The sequence below is a fragment of the Epinephelus fuscoguttatus genome, linkage group LG3 (assembly GCF_011397635.1).
Source record: "Epinephelus fuscoguttatus linkage group LG3, E.fuscoguttatus.final_Chr_v1".
Taxonomy (NCBI): Eukaryota; Metazoa; Chordata; class Actinopteri; order Perciformes; family Serranidae; genus Epinephelus; species Epinephelus fuscoguttatus.
The window spans coordinates 3,071,607-3,093,430 of record NC_064754.1 but is presented as its reverse complement, the minus strand read 5'-3'; the positions used below and the strand labels follow the sequence as shown (position 1 = coordinate 3,093,430).

Genomic DNA, 21,824 nt, shown 5'->3' with positions numbered 1-21,824 from the left:
ATTGGTTCTTGCCATAATATGAATTTTAACAGTTGTCCAATAGGGCTGTCGGCTGTGTATTAACCTGACTTCTGCACAACACAACTGATGGTCCCAACCCCATTGATAAAGCAAGAAATTCCACTAATTAACCCTGATAAGGCACACCTGTGAAGTGGAAACCATTTCAGGTGACTACCTCTTGAAGCTCATGGAGAGAATGCCAAGAGTGTGCAAAGCAGTAATCAGAGCAAAGGGTGGCTATTTTGAAGAAACTAGAATATAAAACATGTTTTCAGTTATTTCACCTTTTTTTGTTAAGTACATAACTCCACATGTGGTCATTCATAGTTTTGATGCCTTCAGTGAGAATCTACAATGTAAATAGTCATGAAAATAAAGAAAACGCATTGAATGAGAAGGTGTGTCCAAACTTTTGGCCTGTACTGTATATATATACACATTTCATTTATATAGCCTATAATTTATCTCATATTTTGTCCCTGTATTTTAACGCACTATCTTATATCTGTTTCATTCCGTTGCAGTTTTACACATATTTTATGAGCATTATCGAAGGGAGCCTCAAATTCTCACTGCCTACGGCTGCTTCTCTGTAATTTTTGTGCATGTGACAGTAAATAACGTGAGACTTCCAACTTTGTGGAGACGACGCTTTTATTTTGAAGGAACCACACCTGAAGTGTTGGCTGTGTTACTTCCGCCGGTCTGTTAGCTTGACGTCAGAGTGCAGGCAGGGGGAGGCTGCTGCTGCTGCCGCCGGATTCAGTGAACAAAATATGGACAGTCAAGGCAGAAAAGTCGTGGTTTGTGACAATGGAACCGGGGTAAGTTTGAGACCAGACGGCGCCGTTAAATCTGTCGCTCTCGGTGCACCGGCGGTGCAGTTTGACGGGAAGAGTAGAAACAGGAAGTAACAGGGAGCTAACAGGCTAACGCGTTAGCATGTCTGGGTGTGAGGAATGTGTCTGTCAGCTGGATTCAGCTCATTCATCTGCAGCAGAGCTACAGCTGGCAGATTTCAGCCCTGCTACTACTCACACTTATCGGCTTCACATTGTCTTTTAGTCAAGAAACTCCCTGACACAGAGTCGTGTTGAACCTGGGAGCTAACGGTTAGTTTAGCTGTTTGAGTTAGCTTTGGTTAGTAACTTTGGAAACGTTAACGTGTGCAGTGACAGTTAGCTGCTGCACAGTCAAACTAAACACCACAACAACAGTCCCGTCGAGTAAACACACATCATTTAAGCATCTTAGGTTTACTGTGTAGTTTAATTATTGAAGTCATAAAGCAAATTCATGTAATTTGCGAAACAGCGGTTAGCATTAGCCACGCTAGCTAGCTTCGCGTCCTTAGCGCTGTGTATTACATATCTAGAATTTAAAGCAGAACCAGCAGACACCAGCTGAAAGGACGAGTTACCAGAAAGATTTGGCTTTTGTTTCTACTTAACGGACTCACTATTGTTCTTTACTTTCCAGTTAATTATGATAAGTCAGTAGGCAGTTCAAATGGCGCTGCCCGCGTCACTAAAGTGCAGTATTTGTTGACACAGTACAGATGTAAGCATGTCTTTAAATGGTCGTGTTTGTCAGTCGCAGCTTTATGAAATGCTAAATTAATTCATCTAAATCAAACGGACCAATCGGCAGACAGGAGACATCGGTTGCGGAAGTTGAAGCAGTTCTTTCCATGTAAGGAAACTTGTCAGATCTGCTGCAGCTTCCACCAGTTTGCATCAACATTTACACAGTGCTTCAGTATGACACTTAAGGCTTAATTTCTCCTGAGCTGAGGGACTCACACAGTTGCACAGAATCCCTTAAAAGGTTTCCTTTGTTGAGGAAAAACTCATTTACTGTATTAAAAGAGATTTTACTACAGTACAAGTCTCCATGGAGATTGTTTGTTTGCCTAGACTCGCGCTTGTGATGCCTGTTATTGTCTCAGAGTTGGTTCATAGTTAGATAGTGAAGAAAAGAAGACAAGAAAACCAAATTGGTCAGAGGAGGAAGAGATTATACGCCAGGAGGAAGAGATTATATGTCAGGAGGAATACAGTCACAGAAAGGACCTAATTAAAACTAAAGTTGAGCTCCAAATACCAGGAAACAGGAAACAGAAAACGACTTCCAGAGCCTTTGTGCTCCGCTGTCTCTCAGGATAACTCGTATCACAGCGGTGCCTGGATAGCATGATGTGTGTGGTTGTGCTGCTGCCGTGGTCCTGCCGGATGCCTCCTAATGCTGCTGTTATCATTAGTCATTAGTCAAACTTCTACTGTTATTATACACACATGATTATTGTCACACATGTATACTATCAGATATTAATATATACTTTCAACATATTGTACCACAGTAGCCAGAACTGTAATTATTAGGAGTGTAAATCACCAGCTTCATCACGATACGATATTATATCGATTTGTTTGGATGACGATACGATGTTTGCCGATATCACAAAGTCTGTCACGATACGATTTTGATTCGATTCGATTCAGGAGCCTGCGATCAATATGACGCGATATCATATGCCCATCTAACACAATCATTTACATCAACTCACAAAAACAACTAGAATATGATTTGACCATTTTATTTCTGAGCTCTGTTTGTTGTTTGAGCGGAGGTGTACTTGTCCAGAAATGGTGACACAGACGTGCTATGTGAATTTAAAAAAAAATGTGTATCTTTAAGATGACGATATGGATCGATGTTTTCATTTTGCATCCATATAATCAGATCGTTAATCAATGAATCGATGTATCGAGGTGGATCGATGTATCGTTACACCCCTAATAATTATAATATTATTACTTTCATTAATGTTGTTGTAAGCTACTGTCATTACCGTCTGTCCTGCATCTCTCTCTCTGTGTCTCTCTCTCTCTGTCTCTCTCTGTCTCTGTCTCTCTGTGTCATATGGATTACTGTTAATTTATTATGCTGATCTGTTCTGTACGACATCTATTTCACGTCTGTCCGTCCTGGAAGAGGGATCCCGCCTCAGTTGCTCTTCCTGAGGTTTCTACCGTTTTTCCCCTGTTAAAGGGTTTTTTGGGGAGTTTTTCCTTATCCACTGTGAGGGTCCAAAGGACAGAGGGATGTAAAATTGATTGGCTGAAATTGAATTGACTTCAGGAGGAAATGCAACCAACATTAATTCGGTCAAATCTATAGTGTGAAATCAAAAATGTATCCATTGGAGTGTGTTCGTTTTTCCCATTTATCACCATAAACCGGATATGTTGCAGTAAAGATAGAGTCACAGGTACCTTAAGTTTTATTTACCTTGCTTTGGTTGCTGAGGTCTTTTGTGCAACAGTCCAGGGATTCCTTAAGAATAAGACCAAGGCAATGAGGAGACTTAAACACTCCTTCAGTGGACAGGATGGGGATGAAAAACTGTCATCTGAGAGGTATAAAGCTGCCAGACAAAATAAGAAAAGCAGTGAAGTATATAGTATAAAGATGCATAAAATGGACATACTCGAGTAAATTACAAGTAATTTGAATTTATACGCACATTCCATCACTGCATTTACACTGCCTACACATTTTATAAATCATAAACTACAAGTCTGTTTGCTCCTGGTTAAATACCTGAAGAGAGCTGCTCCGGGACTTTTTAGTGTTAGAGATAAAACAAACAATAAATGCATCGATTGAAAACTGTTGTACTTTTAACCTCTCTAACTCCGCCCGGACGCCGATGTCCTCACTCCCTCCCTCTGATAAATGGTGGCCCAATCCCAAACCACACCCTACCCACTACCACTTTTCTACCGAGTGTCACTCCAAATGAAGTTACACTCACAGCTGCGGAGGGCACTCCTGATTAAGGGGAAGTGTATGAAAGAGAAGCCAAACCATGGGACGCCCTCACCACTCTACCGGAAGAATGAAGCAGATGTAACCATGGATACCGACAGACACTTTGTGAAAGCAAAATAGAGCGACAGGCTATTAAGAAAAACATTTAATTAATTAAAATGAGTTAAATTAAAAATAAGTTTGAATAAGTCAGATAAGAGATACAGTGCAGTGTAATCAAAGTAATTAACTTGTTCATATATTCTAAACACAGTTTACACATTCACAGATGAACCTCATTAATTAATCTGGGCAATCTTACTCCCATCCCTGCTTTGCAGCATTCCTCTTTTTAGTGAAGAGACACTCATTTTTAATTCGTAGATCGATTAACTGCTTTGTTTTTTCTCCTGTCCCTGTGAACACCTAATTATATATATATTTTTTTAAAAATCATGAGAATGGGATGAGGAATTTTTTAGACAGTTTTAAATAGTTTATTTAAGCATAAGACATGTAGGTTTTCATCTTTTGACACCAAACATTCTGTGACTTTGTGTGAGACTGTAAAGTCAGTGTGAGGAAAACAAGTGTGTGTGTTTGATCGAAAATATTTTACAAAGTAGAAAGACGTAACTCTTGTTTCCTCCATTGTGATGTTGCACTTCCTGCTGGCCTCATCAGAAGCCTGCACTGATGCACACTTGGGGTCCGTCCCAAGTCTCTTAAATTACTGCTAGTTATCTTACCTAGCCAACTTTGCTAGCTGTTTAGCCCCTCCCGCCTAGGAAAAAATGCGAGGAGCTAGCGCTAGGAGCGATGAGCGAGCATTGTCGGTTTAAGAGGCATGAAACGACGTCCATTCCTGATGACGGCGACTCTGGTCACACACTTTTGCATGTATTACCATTGTTAATGAGTCATTTGTCCAAGTTTGTGCAATTACAGAATGGTCTGTAGCCCTGCTATTCCGCTGTCACTGTGATGAGCACTATCATTCAATTAACTCACCACCATTCAACACAATCAGCAATCCATTGCAAAGAATGCATGTAACGGGTACTTACTCTTGTACTGCTTCTCCGCCATCTCGTTGAAATGTGCCAGATGTAGAGGGCGCGTATTTATACATCATGGCATTCAGCTGAAAAACTCTTCCGGATAGGAAGCTCTCGACCATCCTAGCTCGTAGCTGCTTAAAGCTTGCTGCTAGCTCCTAGCGCTAGCTCCTCGCTGCACAAATAAGAGACTTGGGACGGCCTAGAAGATGGCGGACCTTGAACGACTTCTGATTCAAGCGAGGAGCTAGCAGTAGCACTATAAAAATAAGAGACTTGGGACGGTCCCCTGCTATCTAAGGGCTGAGCAGTTCACTCGCACTCAGCGATAATTGGTTTGGGACGGCCCTTAATATGGCGGAGCTCCGCGTGACTGCGCAAACGGAGGGGGAGTGAATAGGGCAAGGGGATAGGGGCCGGTTTGGGATTGGGCCGGTATCTCCCAGGCGCACTACGTCATCAAACCATGTGATGTTTGCTATTGCCAGATTCAGGAAGCTCTCAACTTTTCAAAAATAACATAGTCTTTCTTTTATTTCTTATGTATTTCGCACCAGAGCAGCCTAAACACACAAAATCCAAAAACGCGATGAGTGGTGACAAGTCATGTCATGCTGTTTTTCGACAGGAAAAGTTAAAGGATTACTTGTGATCTTATGTGGAGCTGTTGGGGGGGGGGGCTTAGATCTTTTATAAAAGGTAAGAGTCTCACTCCTACCACTATTTTTGGCTGAGATATACCGTCTAGAAAGTGGGATCATAACTTTCACGTTTCATATGGCTTTATTTGGTGATATTTTATGGTGTTTCTGTGTCATAAACAACATCAACTATCATAATCACACCTGATTTCAATAAGGTACAATGTTTGAAGCTGGCTGAGTGTTGTTTGATCACTGGTAGTACTGTTTTGAAGCAGAGTTAGCGCTCTTGTCATTTGGAGCTCTGCCTGGATCTTTTCATGGTAAAAACACTGTAGAATGGTCATACTTGGAGCAGTCATTGTTGTTCACTGATAGTGTGCCTACAGCCCCACAGTGTCATTTATCTGCTCAGATGAAGCCACAGACAGTTATTCATCCTGAAACACATTTTTTAGTTTATTTTAGGCAAAATCTTCAATTTTTTACTGACTTCAGAGGCCCATTACTCTGTCTCTGTATCACCTAGAGTGTTTCTGACACTCTCACAAGAAACTTCAGGGAGTTTTCTTTCTGGCAAGACCTCATGCATGCATGTAGTCAGAGCGGTTCAGAAGCTACAGTCATTTTAATTTGGGTATGTCATTTTAGGTGTGTGCAAGAGGTTAATGCCAATCGTGACACATCTGATCCATTTTCTGAAATAAAAACATTGTGAACTGGGCGAAGATTCATCATCTCATTCATCTCATTTATTATTGCTGAGGTTAGAGACGCATAGATTTGATGTGTTGGATATTCGCATCGGCCACTGTGCTGAACTTACTAAGCAGATCAGACACTGACCAGACATGAGCACTTAAAATGCAGTTTCCTGCTCAGCTCAGCTGTTTTACTGTGGAAAGCCGACGCTGAGCTGTAAAGCTGTTGGTGATATCACTTCACTTCCTGCATGTGCTTCACAACAAGAGCATTCTCGCATAAGGAACAGACATGAATGAAAGTGTTTATTATGTGTTTTATCAATGCTTGTTGACGGAGAGGGTCAGAAGACTACATCTGATTTTTACATTTTATTAACAATGAACTTTTAGCAATTGGAGAAAAAGAAGAAACACTGCAGGAAGTGTGTTGTTTGGCAGGCCGGGTTTGGTTTGTGAGGGAAAAGACGGAGCCATGCACAGATGAATCAATCCATAAGCCATCTGAACAATGTACTTAGATTACTCACAAGCCTTAAATGGATGTTTGTTAATGAGCATTAGCATTTATAGATAAAACTCGTGTAGTTTCAGCCTCAGTGCTTTATTCTCCGTAGATATGATCATTTGACACAATTTTGCTTCCCCATTACTGATTCAAGCCGAGTAACCTCTGTATTGGCAATACCAAATACCAATCTGATGCCTTGCATAAAAAATAAATAAATTAAAAAGCTATATATTGTCCTAACTCTGTATGAATGTGATATGATTGCCATTGTTGTTGTATGGCATGGTTTAAAAAGACTGCTGGTGTCAACATTGACAACCTTTCTATTTCTAAACTAGGGCTGCAATGATTGGTTGACTAATCTATGACTAGTCAACTATTAAAATAATCGGTGACTATTTTAGCAGTCGACTAATTGGTTTGAGTCATTTTTCATAGAAAAGTACTATAAAGTACCCAAAATACTCTTACTGCAGCTTCTTACGTTCAGATATTGGCAGCTTTACACACTCTCCCATGACGGTGAACTAAAACCCTTTGGCGTGAGTACGGAACAAGATGTTAGAAGACATCATTTTGGGGTTTGGGAGAGACAGACCGACATTTTTCAACATTTTAACACATTTTTCGATAAAATGATTAGTCGAAGAAAATGGACTCGAAGAAATAATCGACAGATTAGTCGACAATGAAAATAATCGTTAGTTGCAGCCCTATTCTGAACACATTGCTTTTTACTTTTTTTTTACTGGTGGGACTTTCCAGTGTAAAATATTGCCAAACTGCTGACATCTTGCTAACAGCTAATGTTACACTATTTACTGTAAATCAGTTCTTCTTCGCTGCTCTGAAACAGTAGCTGCCAGTGGCTGCACAGCACGACTGAGAGCACAGTCGGCTACAGTTTTAGGGCGGCGAAGAAGAATTTTTCTGGGAGCACTATTGATTAATCCAGGTGTAAAAACTCTCAGGTTTTTTTTTTTTAAGATATGTTTTAGGCATTTTTAAGCCTTTAATCAATAGGACAGAAGAGCGTGAAGGGGGAGAGAGAGGGAGTGACATGCAGCAAAGGGCCACAGGCTGGAGTCGAACCTGGGCCACTGCGGCAACAGCCTTGTACATGGGGCGCCTGCTCTATCCACTAAGTCACCGACGCTTGGTCAGGTATCAGGGACTATGTGAATCTATGCACCGATCTGATACCCGTTCCAGTGTTTTAAACACTATCAGCAGTATTTCTGGTGCTGGTGTCAGTATCTGAGCTACTCTAATGATCATATAACCTCTTGAAATTAAAAATCTCTTTTCAGGAGTGTCCTGTCCGAGACAGGCAACAGCATAAGTTACAGACAGAGAACACAGAGCAACATGTGCTATTGCTTTGCTACCTTAAATATGGTAACATGTGATTTTGTTTTTTTTCTTCTTTTAGTTTGTCAAGTGTGGCTATGCAGGCTCCAACTTCCCCGAGCACATCTTCCCAGCTAACACTGAGTTCTTCACGAGGACGGCTGGTGGAAAACAGAACAAAGTTAGGCCTTCGATAACACAAGTTAGGTTTCCAGCCTTTTTTATTAAGGGACCCCTTCCCTATCATTGAGTAAACTGATGACCCTGCTGACTTAGTGGTGTACTTTTTGGGATATTTCATATTACATGCACAACAATAACAGGACAGGACCCAAGTAGTAAACACAATAACTGCAGGAAGTTTGTGTAAAACAAAAGTTGGGATTAAATATGAGAACATCATTTCCTGTAAATACCTCAGACATGATATTTTTAGGAACTTTTTATACAATTCTCTGTCTGTACTGTGTGTTATTTATTTATTTATTTCTGTTATAACAATCAAAAATACCTAATAGTCCTCAAATTTATATCTTGAATAATAATCTAAACATTAAAAATAATGATTTTATTTAGTTTTCCGTACTGAAATGAATGAAATGCTGAGACACAAGCCTACAGATTATTTTTTGGAAAAGTTTTTTTTTTTTTTTTTACATTCCCTAAAATCAAGAGGGCTTCATGACCCCTGTGAAGCTGCATCGACCCCTAGTGGGGTTGGGACCCCCAGGTTGGAAACCAGTGACATAAGTGATCCTGTAATGTAGAGCAGGAAGTTTTGCATGGCTGTCTTAAATGCTTCGAAGCTTCGATCAGCGCCATGGTAATCAACGTCCAGATCAATATTCGAGAGCTCAGTTTTATATTTATATTTATATATATTATGCTTTAGTGCTAATTATTTTTAGTTATTCTCAGACAGGGACATTTAAAATTAGTGATAGTTTGTGACACCGACTCACTCTCATCTCACCTCAGTCAGCAGCAGTCCTTCAATACTAAAACTGCAACAGTTTGACCACGGGCTCACAGATTCACTAACATGATGTTGGAAAAGTCAAGCGTCTGGAATAGGTTCAAAAATTGCAAAGATGACCCCCAAAAAGTCGAGTGCCAAAGGACGCTGGCATATCACATGTCTACAAAGAGCCCAGCAAATCACCTTAAAAGTGTTAGTAACAGCTTAGCCGTCTTCCAAGTGTTTTTTTTTTCTGGTTATTTTAGCTAATGCTAATGTAAGTTTAGATCTCAACCAAACTGCAGCAGCTATTTTCAATGATTTACATCACTTCAGTCAGACAGGAGGGACACAATTTGATAAATCAGCTGCTACGAGCCTCTGAAACAGAAACACTGGCCAACAATAGTGAATAAAAGCAGCAGGTTAAGAGCCAACAACCGCTGGTCCAAAGCACGTCTCTTAGTCTGCTGAACTGTTGACCTCTGACCTCTCGCAGGACCTGATGGTGGGGGACGAGGCCAGCGAGCTACGCTCCATGTTGGAGGTGAACTACCCCATGGAGAACGGCATCGTCAGGAACTGGGACGACATGAAGCACCTGTGGGACTACACGTTCGGCCCCGAGAAACTCAACATCAACTCGCGCGACTGCAAGATCCTTCTGACCGAGCCGCCCATGAACCCCACCAAGAACAGAGAAAAGATTATAGAGGTGGGCTGTGGCAGAGTCACCCGACAGTCATCCTAATATATTTTATAACTGTGCATGCTTAACATGTGACAAAATCACAAAACTGTAAATCTTCGTTGTGCTTTTGTAGTTAACTGATATTTTCTGTTTTTCTCTCGCCAGGTGATGTTTGAAACGTACCAGTTCACAGGAGTTTATATCGCCATCCAGGCTGTCCTCACGCTCTACGCTCAAGGTTCGTTTCTCTCTGTAACACTTACGATCACGACTTTAAGGGATTTATGGACTGTTTGATGTGGGGTTGTATGAAGCACATATCTATAGTCGGTGTATCTCACACAGTAGATGTCTGTCAGCACACTCCCAGTTTGGAGGAGCAGACAGGAGTCTGACACGGAAGCTAAGCAATGTGCTGCTGTGGAGTGGTCAGCAACAAAAAATCAATATCAAGTATTTTCACTGCTTTACGTTTATGTCCGACAGCCTGATCCGACAGGGAAACCCTCAGCAACTTCAGTTCCCCATCTATGCTCTCGTCAAAGTCACCAGACTCCGCTGACAAAAACAGTAGTCTTAGCTCGCTGAACACAGGAGCTGCTGGTCGACTGCTGCGTCCAGCAGTCTGTTAGTTTGTGTTATTGTGTGACTCTGGTGAATCCAAACTAAACCGTTTGACGCCAAAGTACACAATAACACAAACTAACTCACTGATCGAGGCAGCAGCAGACCAGCAGCTCCTGTGTTCACCAATGTTAAATCACTGTTTTTCTCAGTGGAGTCTGGCTCTGAACACAGCGGTTTAACAGCTTAATTGCATGTCAGAAATCACTGTAAGATGGAAAGGTAAAGCAGTCCAAATATTCTGAATACACTTAAACTGATATTGATTTTTTTTGGGGCTTTTTTAGGTGGCTAAAATATGTTTTGTTGCTGACCACTCCACAGCAGTAGATTATGGATAAACATACCCACCAGTGTATGTGCCTACCGTACACGAGTACTGGGGCTGAACACATCTTTTTAATTTACTGTTTTAGGGCTGCTGACCGGAGTGGTGGTCGACTCTGGCGACGGCGTCACCCACATCTGTCCAGTGTACGAGGGCTTCTCGCTGCCCCACCTGACCCGACGCCTTGACATCGCAGGGAGGGACATCACACGCTACCTCATCAAGGTACCGCCGGCAGCACACAGTGATGGCCTGTTCAACATAATATTGGATACGTGATTGGCACTGTCGCCTCACAGAGGGTTCCTTGTTTGACTGTGTGGGTTTCCTCCAGGTGCTCCAGCTTCCTCCCACAGTCCAAAGACATGCAGGTTAATTGGTGACTCTAAATTGTCCGTAGGTGTGAATGTGAGTGTGAATGGTTGTCTGTCTCTATGTGTCAGCCCTGTGATAGTCTGGCGACCTGTCCAGGGTGAACCTCTCGCCCAGTGACAGCTGGGGTAGGCTCCAGTTCCACCCACGACCCAGTACCAGGATAAGCAGTTACGGCAAATGAATGACTGAATGTTCAACAGTTACAGATGGGTTTAATACCTGGGTGTCCACATGCTTGTAGCTGTAACAGTAACACACTACCTGACATGAATCATTTGACATAAAATAATCTTTTTACCAGGAAAAGCAATGCACAAGTTTTTCCAAACAGAATAACCGTTGGTTCAGAGTGTCACCGAGTGATGATAGAGTCTTACAATGTCTGAAGTTACAGTGCTTAATGTCAAGGCCTTGAATGTCACTGTAAACCAATGGTACTCAAACACAGACTGTGTGTGTGTGACACGACATCACGGCTCCCCAAAAGTGAAGCTGAAACGTCTTGATTGCCCCCTGGTGGCTGGCTGCAGTATAGGTCAGAGGAACACATCAAATAAATGTTGTCCAAAGATGTTTCTGACATTGCACACGGTGTGAGTAAACAAACAGAAACATCTTTCGGCACAAGGTGGTGCCGTTTGATGTAATTATGAATCAGTAAAATGGACCAAACCTCTTGTCCGCAGGGTGATCTGATCTGTTACTGAAAGACAGATCCCTGTTATCAAATCAACATTCAGTATTTAAGAAAACTGCTCCAGAATTAAATGTCAGAATAATTAACGTCATGTCAAACTTGAGCTCTTGATCGCCGCCATCTTTGTTTCTCATCTCTGGGAAACTGTTTGTTTTACACAGCTGCTTATTCTTCATAAAATGTACAAGTTATGTATTTGTGTAACATAAAAATGATAACCACGATCTCCGTCCATCCACCAGCTGCTGCTGCTGCGAGGCTACGCCTTCAACCACTCAGCAGACTTTGAGACGGTGAGGATGATGAAGGAGAAGCTTTGCTACGTGGGTTATAACATTGAGCAGGAGCAGAAGCTGGCACTGGAGACAACAGTGCTGGTCGAGTCGTACACGGTCAGTGACACTGCGTCTTCACTGATAATGACGTCACAGTTAGAGACTCTTTAACAGTAGTAAGATGTTGTTACCTTTCTGAACGTAGAGATGTTGTCGTGTGTCCTCAGCTTCCAGACGGCAGGGTGATCAAGGTGGGAGGTGAAAGGTTCGAAGCCCCCGAGGCTCTGTTTCAACCTCACCTCATCAACGTGGAGGGGGTGGGTGTGGCCGAGCTGCTCTTCAACACCATCCAGGCCGCAGACATCGACACCAGGTGAGCTGGCGGGGGACGACGGAGAGTTTCCTCTTTGAGTCACATGATCGTCCGAGAGATTTCTGTTTAACAGATTGCACAAACCAACTACAATGTCAAGAGCAAACGTTTTGTCACTAAATGAGACACAAATTCTGACATTGGAGTAGAAATACTGAACTTTTGAGATATGATTGAGTTTGAATTGTTTATATAATATCTTTAAACTCCAAATATTTCCAACAGTCCAGTGTTTGCATTGATTGTCACTGATGACTCGGTTACTCGGTACTCGAGTGTTGATGGTCATGAAACATTAATTAAAGACATGATATGTAACTTTTTCGAATTAAAACTTCTAAAAACAAAAGTCCAATGTTAGATATTTTGCTGAGTTATGTACTTATGTTATTGCAAATGTTACCAACAACATTCAAACCCAAAGAAATCAGTCATTTTAATCAAGGACACGGTCTGTGTTGCTCAACGCCTCCTGTCAGTGATGTTATATCCCCCTTTATGTGTCAGGGTCGTGCTTGTCTGTCAGAACCTGTCATGAATCAACTTTTTAAGCCACATTTTTATGACACATTTTAGATCTTGGACATTCATGTTTTAACCAGATGAAAGATTTTAGTAATTAGAAGTCTGGATCTTAAGTTATCAGAGAAACAAGCTGAGCAAACATCAGCTGCAGCTCGGCTCCAGCCTCTGCTGTGCCAAACAGTGAAGGAGAAACACTGGTTTTTAACATGAAACTGCTTCAGTCAGTGTTTTTACCAGTTGAAATCACTGGGTCTGTTTAGTTAGAGAGGAGGAGGCCTCTGTGGATCATTCGGCTCCTGGTAAAAACTTCCTTAAAGCTAGCAACCCCTTCCTGACAAGTCAAGCAGCGACGGAGAAACACCAACATGCAGCATCAAACTGCTGTATTCAGTGTTTTTACGAGTTTAAATAAACAGGGCCATTAGTTTAGGAAGGGAAGAGACCTCTGCAGATAATTCAGTAAAAACCTCCTGAACAATGAACACTGAGGTAATTTTAACCGGGAGAAACTGACGGCATCACTCCCTCTTTTGTTATTTTTTGATTGAGACACCTGATGGCAGAAAATTATATATTGCACGTTTCAGACTTCTCCCAGCCAGCCAGGGTGGAGCAACGTAATAAAAAGTAAATTTTGATAATCAGTACATGATTGTGTTTGTCTGATCAGGTCTGAGTTCTACAAACACATCGTCCTGTCTGGAGGCTCCACCATGTATCCCGGCCTGCCGTCCCGCCTGGAGCGTGAACTGAAACAGCTGTACCTGGAGCGAGTGCTGAAGGGAGACGTAGACAAGCTATCGGTGAGTACAGGTGTCTGAAAACCCCCCGAAAAACAAAAACATGAGGCATCGCGGGAAGACGTCACTGATCACCTTATTTGTTAAAATGATGGTTACAGAATGTCCCCAACAGATCAGTGGCAGACGGCTGCGTTAGGTGTGGTGCCTCCGAATCAAATAAACTCCTAGTTATGTGAAACATCATATTGTGATGATGTGTTTTTAAAATGTGTTTCTGGAGGAGAGAATGGCGGGGAAAGATTTTCCAGGTGAAAGTTGTGAAATGTTGCTTATGTACGGTTGTAAACACAGTCAGAGAGAGTGAAGCATTGTGTGTTTCCAACTATGATTTTTAGCTCATTTTGGATTTTTGTGTTGACTCGACCAGGTTGATCAGTTAGAGAAGAGCAGTGACAGAACGTATCACTGCTTCCTCTACAGTTTTCATGTGCAGTTCTCATATTTGCCACAAGAGATCACTAAAGCCACAGTCTTGTTAATGCCTTGGACACCTCGTCTCTCTGTGTCGTGGTTCCACGATGACAAGGTGAAAATATAGCATCTCATTGTTCCTCTAGAGGAAGTGCGCTCTGCTGCTCCTGCAGCCGCTCAGGGAAATCCTCCAACCTGTAATTAAAAGACAATCTTCAGTCTATTTTAGGGACCTCACAGGGTGGCGGGGGTTTCAGCACATTATTATCTCCTCCTTTTCTCTGTTGACACTCTGCTCTTCTTTTCCGCCTCATCTCGACCGGCAGAAATTCAAGATCAGAATAGAGGACCCCCCTCGGCGTAAACACATGGTGTTCCTGGGCGGCGCCGTGCTGGCAGACATCATGAAGGACAAGGACAACTTCTGGATGACGCGGGAGGAGTACCAGGAGAAAGGGACGCGAGTGCTGGAGAAGCTCGGAGTCACCGTCAGATAAAACACAAACAAACAGAAACACTTCCCACTCCCCAACCTACCTGCCGCCCCCTCCATCTACCCTCTCAGCTGATACCCATGCGGCGCTTACCTTGATGTGTCCGGATGGTCACACTGTCCTCCGTTCACATTCACTTTTAAAAAGCAAGGAGGGAGGAAGGGAACGAGGCATGGAGGATCTGGGGTAAGAAGTCTCATGGCGAGGGCAGAGAGTTTACAGAGTTAATGAATATTTGCCCACAACACAAACCCCCCCGATAAATTATGTTTTGAGATGCACAAGGTAGCGCCATAAAGTTCTCTGTTTGAAGGAATAGTCCAACATTTCAGGAAACGTTTGCTTTTTTTGGAAAGAGATAACAAGAATGAAGCCACTCACATCAGTGTGTTTAACATAAACCTGGAGCCAGGACACTGTTAGCTTGGCCTAGCATAAAGACTGGACGCAGGGGGAAACGGCTCGCCTGGCTCTGTCCAATGTGAAAAAATTACTTACACGAGCATCATGTTCGAGCTGCAGGTTTCTGAGACCTGGAGGTGGCCGGATGACTCACTGGATTTTTAGCGTCACATAAAGCAAGGACGTAATCTCTAAACTTTGTCAAACAGGCCAGCCAGCACAAAGCAGATGAGACAAGAGAGGATTTGATAAAAGTATTGATCAGCTCACCTGAGTCACCTTCACGTGTTAGAGCCAGATTTATTGATATCTGGACTTTATATGCCCTGAGTGTCTCCTCTCAGGCTACATACAGGCTGCTCACCTTCTCTATCTGTTTCTACGGTTTATTATTTAATCTATCATGGAAACTTAAAATGATTTCAGTAGTTAGTGCATTAACAATATCTTGTTTGTGTAACTGTGGTATAAACAGATTAAATAATTTAGATATAACAACCCAGTCAGTGACCTCTGGAGGAGCTGGTCGGCAGATTTTGTTACCTTCGGACAGAGTTTCCAATCTTTATGCTAAGCTAAGCTAACCGAGCCTGTTCTCTTTCCAATGTTGTCAAATACCGCCGCTTTGTCAGTGATATTGGCGTCAGAAACTAACGCAAAAATGCACCCTTCACAGCGGTATGGTGCACTTCCGGGCAGAGTCAGTTTATAGTGGCGTCAGCTGTCATCTGGTAAAAGCGTTGCTATGATACACCCCTGAGCAGTGCATTTTATTATGCTGCCAGACAGCATCAGTTTGAAACGGCAGTGATAACAATGTAATAGAAGAAGCTGAAAAGTCCCTGTAGGCCGTGTGGGAGAGATGGTGGATGGGTCAATCAAAGCTTGGACTTTCACCCAGGAGCCCGATGGTTCACTTCCTGTATCAATGTTGAGCCAAATCATGATGTTGTATCAAACCTAACCACGTGCATTTGTTGCACAAGGAAGTAGACAAGAAGACAAGTATGTGTCTAACGAGCAGAAGCTGAACATTGCCTGCAGAAATAAAAGTGTGTTTTAAAAGACAACGCACGTAACCAGCGTAAAATGACAGGTGTGCCAGAACGTTAACATCAGACGTAGGAGGATACCCAGTGCAGCGTATGTAGATGTGAAAGTCACCGAGAAAACGTCCATATTTGAGGAGCTGGGATGAGAACATGCTGGCTAACCTTGGCTTTATGGTAACGGCACAGACATGAGAGTGATCGTCTAACTCCCGGCCAAAAAAAGCAAATAAGGGTATTTTTCAAAATGTCAAACTGTTCCTTTAAGATGAAATCATTAACCATGGCATAAAAAAGTCAGACTGTTCACGCTCAGACTGTTCACTTTGATCAAGTGCAGATATTCCTCCTTTTTTTTGGTTTGTTTTTAGAGCAACTCCGCTGCAGGTATTTCGGGACATGTGCCCCTCATGCAAGGCCAGAAAGAGCTCTTGGTTGTTTCCAACTTGAAGACGAGGATGATGATGATGATTATCATTATTATTATTAGTGATGCATTTGAGTTCCTTTCCAAAACGAGACCCTCGCCATGTGAAAAATGTGCCACCTAATCTGTGAAAACAGATGCCGGCATTAAAAATAATGCTCACAGTGTGGAGCATTACAGAGATTAGCTGTGTGAACAAATAGATCATTACATACTGTGTCTTTTAACAAACTGATCATCCAATAACACCCCCCCCCACATTTCCTGTTTAAAGTTTGGGAATGAGTCACTGTACTGTTGGTGCAGGGCAGGTGGCCATTTTTAACCCGGCACCTCATTTGTCCATCTCTGCGTGTTCTCTTTGTTGGGACGTGTGTTGCTTCGTATCTTCCACACCACTTAAATATGAAGATGTGAGATGAACGCGTGGGAAACGTCTCAGTGAAACTTGAAGTGTTTTAGTTTTCCCGCCCTCTTCCTGAATCACAGTGTTGGAAGGTTTGCGTTGTGGTGGTGAGAAGAGTTTTGATTTCTCCCTGTATGTGTTCACCACCAACAAATCAACCATCGCAGAGAGAACGGTTTCCATTCCGTCATGATTACAAAGCTTAAAGTCATTCCTTAGTCTTGATGCAGGACTGTCATTCTGTGTATCAACGTCCTGCATCGATACATCAAGTTCATACGTTTCCATCACTGAGCAGCTCTTAACAGTTGTTACAGGAAGTTATATTAAAAGTATGAACTCACTGGGTGTTAAACAATCTTTATAGTGACCTGTGAGGTGGGAAAATGACGTTAAGTGTGTTTTAAAGTAACAAAAAATTTACCCTGACAGAGAAAGGTCTCTCCTATGAAAGTCTCTGAGCTGTAATTAAACTTCCAGCCACAAGCAGCCACAGTGAGCAGAGATCTACGCTGTGTTCAGTAGTAGTTCCACTTGCCCTCATTCACTTCCCCTCAGCCCTTTGGTATTTAGTAACAGCTCACGTCCCACAGAGGCCACTTGGAGAGAGAAGGGAAAGCGGGCGGGGGATTTAATTGGAACACACCTTCCCTCATTCACTCTCCACCCAGCTATAAAGGATCGACCGCCAGTTGCAGGATTAGTGCTGTACTGCTTTTCTGCTTTACAAATAGACCCGCAGGCTCCTTTTTGTGAAGTAAAGGTGTCCTCTGCAATAATTATTGCAATATTAGCTGCATCAGTTTCTGATTAAGACATTTCATTTTATGATCTGTATCATGATTTAAATTATTGTTACTGGTGTGTGATATCTTGTAAAACGGCAAAGTTTCCATGCGTCTACAGTGTTGGAATAAAAAAATTACACAGCAGTACAACAGTCAAATTAAATAAAGTGCAATTAATTATGATATATTTTCAGTTAAATATCAAGCTGTCAGAGATTTTCTTGAGAAACTATCTGCTGATAGTCGAGTGAATCTGTACACCTGTATGTGTACTTATACATACAGACCTGTTAGTAAATCTGAAACTGAAAAGCATGTTGAATAATGAATTTATTTAATTTTATTTATTATTTTATTTATTTCCAGAGTTATTCATCTTCCTCTTCTGTGGCGCAACCAGATTTTTACGTACATTACTGGCTCCTAACCATGGATGTATTTTCTTGCATCTGCATAATTGCAATGCGTTATGGGTGATAAAGACCTCTGGAGTGACCATCGCTGTTCACTCGCTCCCTCAGCCCTCAGAGGGTCGACCTCACCAGGTTCACTTCAGTTTTTCCAGACTGTTGGAACGACACTTTGGACGGCAGCAGGGAGTCAATGAGGGCATGTTGAACTACTATTGAAACGCAGCACTATTTCACACAATTTGCAGCCAACAAGCTGTGATGTGAACATGACATCACTTCCTCTCGTGCTCATTTTGACACGTTATTTGTGACCCATGCATGAGCATGTGAAAGGCTTTTAGGACTCAGTGATTTAAAGAGCTGCAGAGATTAGCTGATCAGTTAACTGACAGAAATTAACCGGCAGCTGTTGTCAGTGTTGACTGTCATGTTCTAAGCCAAAAATTAGAGATGTCCCAGTCAGGTGTCTTTGTCCCCTGTCCCTTATAGAGAGTATTCTCCAGTGTTGCTGTGCAGCCTCTGCCTGAGTTACCTGAACCAACTGTCTGCTTCTTTTGTGCAGATTAGATTAATATATTACTTTGATAGATAGATTACTGAATGCGCCCACCGGGCACAGGCCCGGGGCTGCAAGATTTCACTTGAAGAGACACATACCAACCAGGAAGAGACGCAAAATGACCACAAAGAGACACAAAACAACTACAAAGGAGTTGCAAAACAGCTGCAAAGAGACACAGACTTGCGACAACTTCAGAAAGAGGCAAAGTAACAACAAATAGACACAAAACCACAGACGCCAAATAACCAAAAAGTCTGTCAGTACATTCACACGACATCAGAGAAAACTGATTTATTGTGTTAGTCCGACTAAAACCAGACACATGTAAACATGTTAGTTCAACTGAAGTCGTAATAAACTGACTAACACACCCAGATCATGTGACTCCTGCATGTATACAGTCAGTCAGACCCAAACTGGCCGAGGCGCTCTGAGCATGCTCCACAGTTTCCACCCCGGGCTTTGACCCGGAAATCCAGTAGCATTAAATGTGTAAGAGAAGAAGAAGCCGGTAACAACATGGAGAAACTGGATGGACGAGGAGACACAGTTCATGTTGTGTCAGCTGATATATGGATGACAGGAAAACATGGAAATGTTCAAAAAAAGTGGCGCCGCTTGATTGTTTGGTCTGTGATGTAATAGGTCAATCAGAAAAAGGACATACTTGGCTCAATAAATGGATTCCCCTCCTGTGCTTGTATACTGGGACAAGGACAGTAGGCCAGTTAAATGTCCTCGCTGTGCTGCAACTGTAGCTCCACTTCACTGTGGATGTTAACGTACTGAGTGTGTCTCGCTCTTCAGTATCAGAGTTGGTGGGGCCGTCTGCATGTCTGTGCCCAGGGCCCCATTATCTCTTATTCCGCCCATGATTACCCTCATTGGCTGTTTGCTCACTGAGCTTTTGTTGCACCTGCAGTGGCACAGTGAGTGTGGACTGTCTCTACCCCGCCTGCTGTGAAACACCATGCGCCATAGATGACAGCAAAACACAAGAGACACACACGCTGAGCTGAAAGGAAACAAGTGCTCATGGCTTCAATAAATAACGCTGTCGTTTATGGCGAGTGGTGTGGCGCTCAGCGGAGTGGAGGAGAGACGGACAGTGAGAGTTGGAGAGTTGACAGCTGCACTTGTTTGGTTGCTGTGCATGAAAGCTTTGTGAGTAAAAACACCTGTGTGGCAGTGAATGTAAAACAAAGGAGTTAAACAAGCTCAATATAGCTGAATCATCAGTTAAGAAATATCTTGATCGACCCGATACCAATCTTTGATATCACACTGGGACATCCCAACAAAAAAAATCCTAACATTCTTTTGTACCAGCTTCTTATTTGTGAACATTTTCTCCTCTGTGTCTTAGTAAACTGAACGTCTTTGGGTTTTAAACGAGATATTTAAAGATGACACTGTGGAAAGTGTAGCGCTGTGACAATTTACAGACCAAACAATTATTTGAGAAAACAATCAGGAAGATTGATCGTTAATAACAGCTCGACACATTCCTCCCCAAATGTTTTTCAAAACAGAAATCTTTCAAAAAGAAATCTTGCTGCACTTTTGATTCTGTGGAAGAGGCCTTTCTTGGTCAAACGAATTCATGTGTTTTGTTACTTAACACTTGTGTAGCACAGATTTTTCCCATTTTACGGGTCACGAAGACGAAAGTTTGTATTCATTCTTTTCATAACAAGTTTAATGAGCCGCTCAGTGGGAGATGCAGGACTGTGATACAGAATATGACAGTCCTGAATCATAGCTCGTCTTTTTCTCTTGTGCCAAAATGCACCATGCTTCCAGCTCAGCTTCTTCTTTTATAACGTTTCTCTTCTCTTTATGTTTTTGATCATTGCTGTGCTTTTTGTTTCAGAGACCAGGCTGTTCTCTGACCGACTGTTATACGTCTGATTGTACAGCTGTTTGTTGACCTGTATCATTCCCCGTGTTCGCTGTAGTCACAGTGAAGCTTTGTGGCCTCAGCAGCTGATCTGGGTTCAGTCATCACTATCAAACTAAAGTGTGATGAACAACTTGATTGGCTGGTCCTGGGTCAGATGTTTGTGGCAGAACGAAACATCCTGTTTGAAGATGGAAATGTCTGAAAGGAAATTATTCCATGTGTTGGTCGAGAAGGAAAGGAGGTGTGGATGAAGTCAGTCAGTGTCTGCTGATGACGCATATATTCCTGTAACCATAAACGATCTCATTGGTTGAAAGAAGTCTCAGTGGGCGGAGCAAAACAAAGCCAAGTAACACCAAAACTTGATAACAAAAGACAAGAAAGCTATGAACATTAGCTTCCTGCTGTACAATGCTAACTGTTAGCTCATCAGTGCAGCTGGACTTCAGTGTTCAGGCTAGCCTGTTGCTAGTTAGTGAACATATGCTCTTCAGCCAATGAGATCATTCTGGGATGTTTGTGCATCTATAACACTGACTCTGCGCTCTGCTAGGATATATAGAGAACCTTTTCCATTTGAATGAACATTTCCTCTGATTATAAATCGTGCCGTTGTCTTTTTCCTCATGACCACACCTCCGTCTCCTTCTCGGCCTCGGCTGTACTGAAGATGAATTTGAGGAGAATATGATTTGTGTGGGTTTACTGAAATATTATTTGTAATATTAATAAGAATCTGGTGTCAGGAAATGGAGACCATGTAAAAGCTGGTATTTGTGGTTTTCCGTCTGGGTTCTTACGTGTATATTGGAGGCACTTTGCTCACATATATAAATATAAAATGTATAATTTCCTCTTGACAAACACGGTCATCAAGTGCCAAGTACAGTTATTCTTGCTGGATATTATTTTTGGTCGTCCTTTTTATGTTTTGTTTATAGCATAACTGCCAACCGCCGATTTAAATAAAGCAGAGTGATTTATAGACGCCTGGTGTTGCAGTGTCTTCATGTCTGTTGTCTTAAATAGCGATGACACCGTCCTCTCCAAGATGGGATTAAAGGGAAGATTTAGAAAGAAGCAGTCGGTCTCTTTATGTGCAGTTGTAAGGATCTCTGGAGCCGACAAAGGACGGACAGAGTATGTGTCTCATTATGGGATGAAACCTGCTGCTTTAGAGGGGCACTGTTGCACAACCGAGCTGCTGCTTTTGATGTGGGACAGTTTCCTGGGCGCTAACTGA

At 42.3% G+C, this 21,824-nt stretch overlaps 2 protein-coding genes across 2 annotated transcripts in view; both read left to right on the top strand.

The window, feature by feature from the left end:
* LOC125886369 (equilibrative nucleoside transporter 2-like) overlaps positions 1-11,047 on the top strand; it is a 162,758-nt gene extending 151,711 nt beyond the window's left edge. The window contains exon 14 of the transcript XR_007449027.1: positions 11,013-11,047. The gene's annotated coding sequence lies outside the window, so the exon portion shown is untranslated. The remainder of the gene's footprint in view (positions 1-11,012) is intronic.
* actr2a (actin related protein 2a) lies at positions 708-21,566 on the top strand. The gene is made up of 9 exons (XM_049572581.1): positions 708-827; positions 8,160-8,258; positions 9,535-9,750; positions 9,892-9,964; positions 10,767-10,903; positions 11,993-12,142; positions 12,253-12,398; positions 13,594-13,726; positions 14,464-21,566. The coding sequence occupies exons 1-9, from the start codon at positions 780-782 to the stop codon at positions 14,632-14,634; spliced, it is 1,173 nt and encodes a 390-aa protein (XP_049428538.1). The 5' UTR covers positions 708-779; the 3' UTR covers positions 14,635-21,566.
* The last annotated feature ends 258 nt before the right edge of the window (positions 21,567-21,824 follow it).

Excerpts from the sequence above, each read along its gene's own strand:
- actr2a (XM_049572581.1), top strand. The coding sequence starts at position 780 with ATGGACAGTCAAGGCAGAAAAGTCGTGGTTTGTGACAATGGAACCGGG. Across the intron at positions 10,904-11,992 it reads TCACACGCTACCTCATCAAG|CTGCTGCTGCTGCGAGGCTA; the intron begins GTACCGCCGGCA and ends TCCATCCACCAG. Across the intron at positions 13,727-14,463 it reads GAGACGTAGACAAGCTATCG|AAATTCAAGATCAGAATAGA; the intron begins GTGAGTACAGGT and ends CTCGACCGGCAG.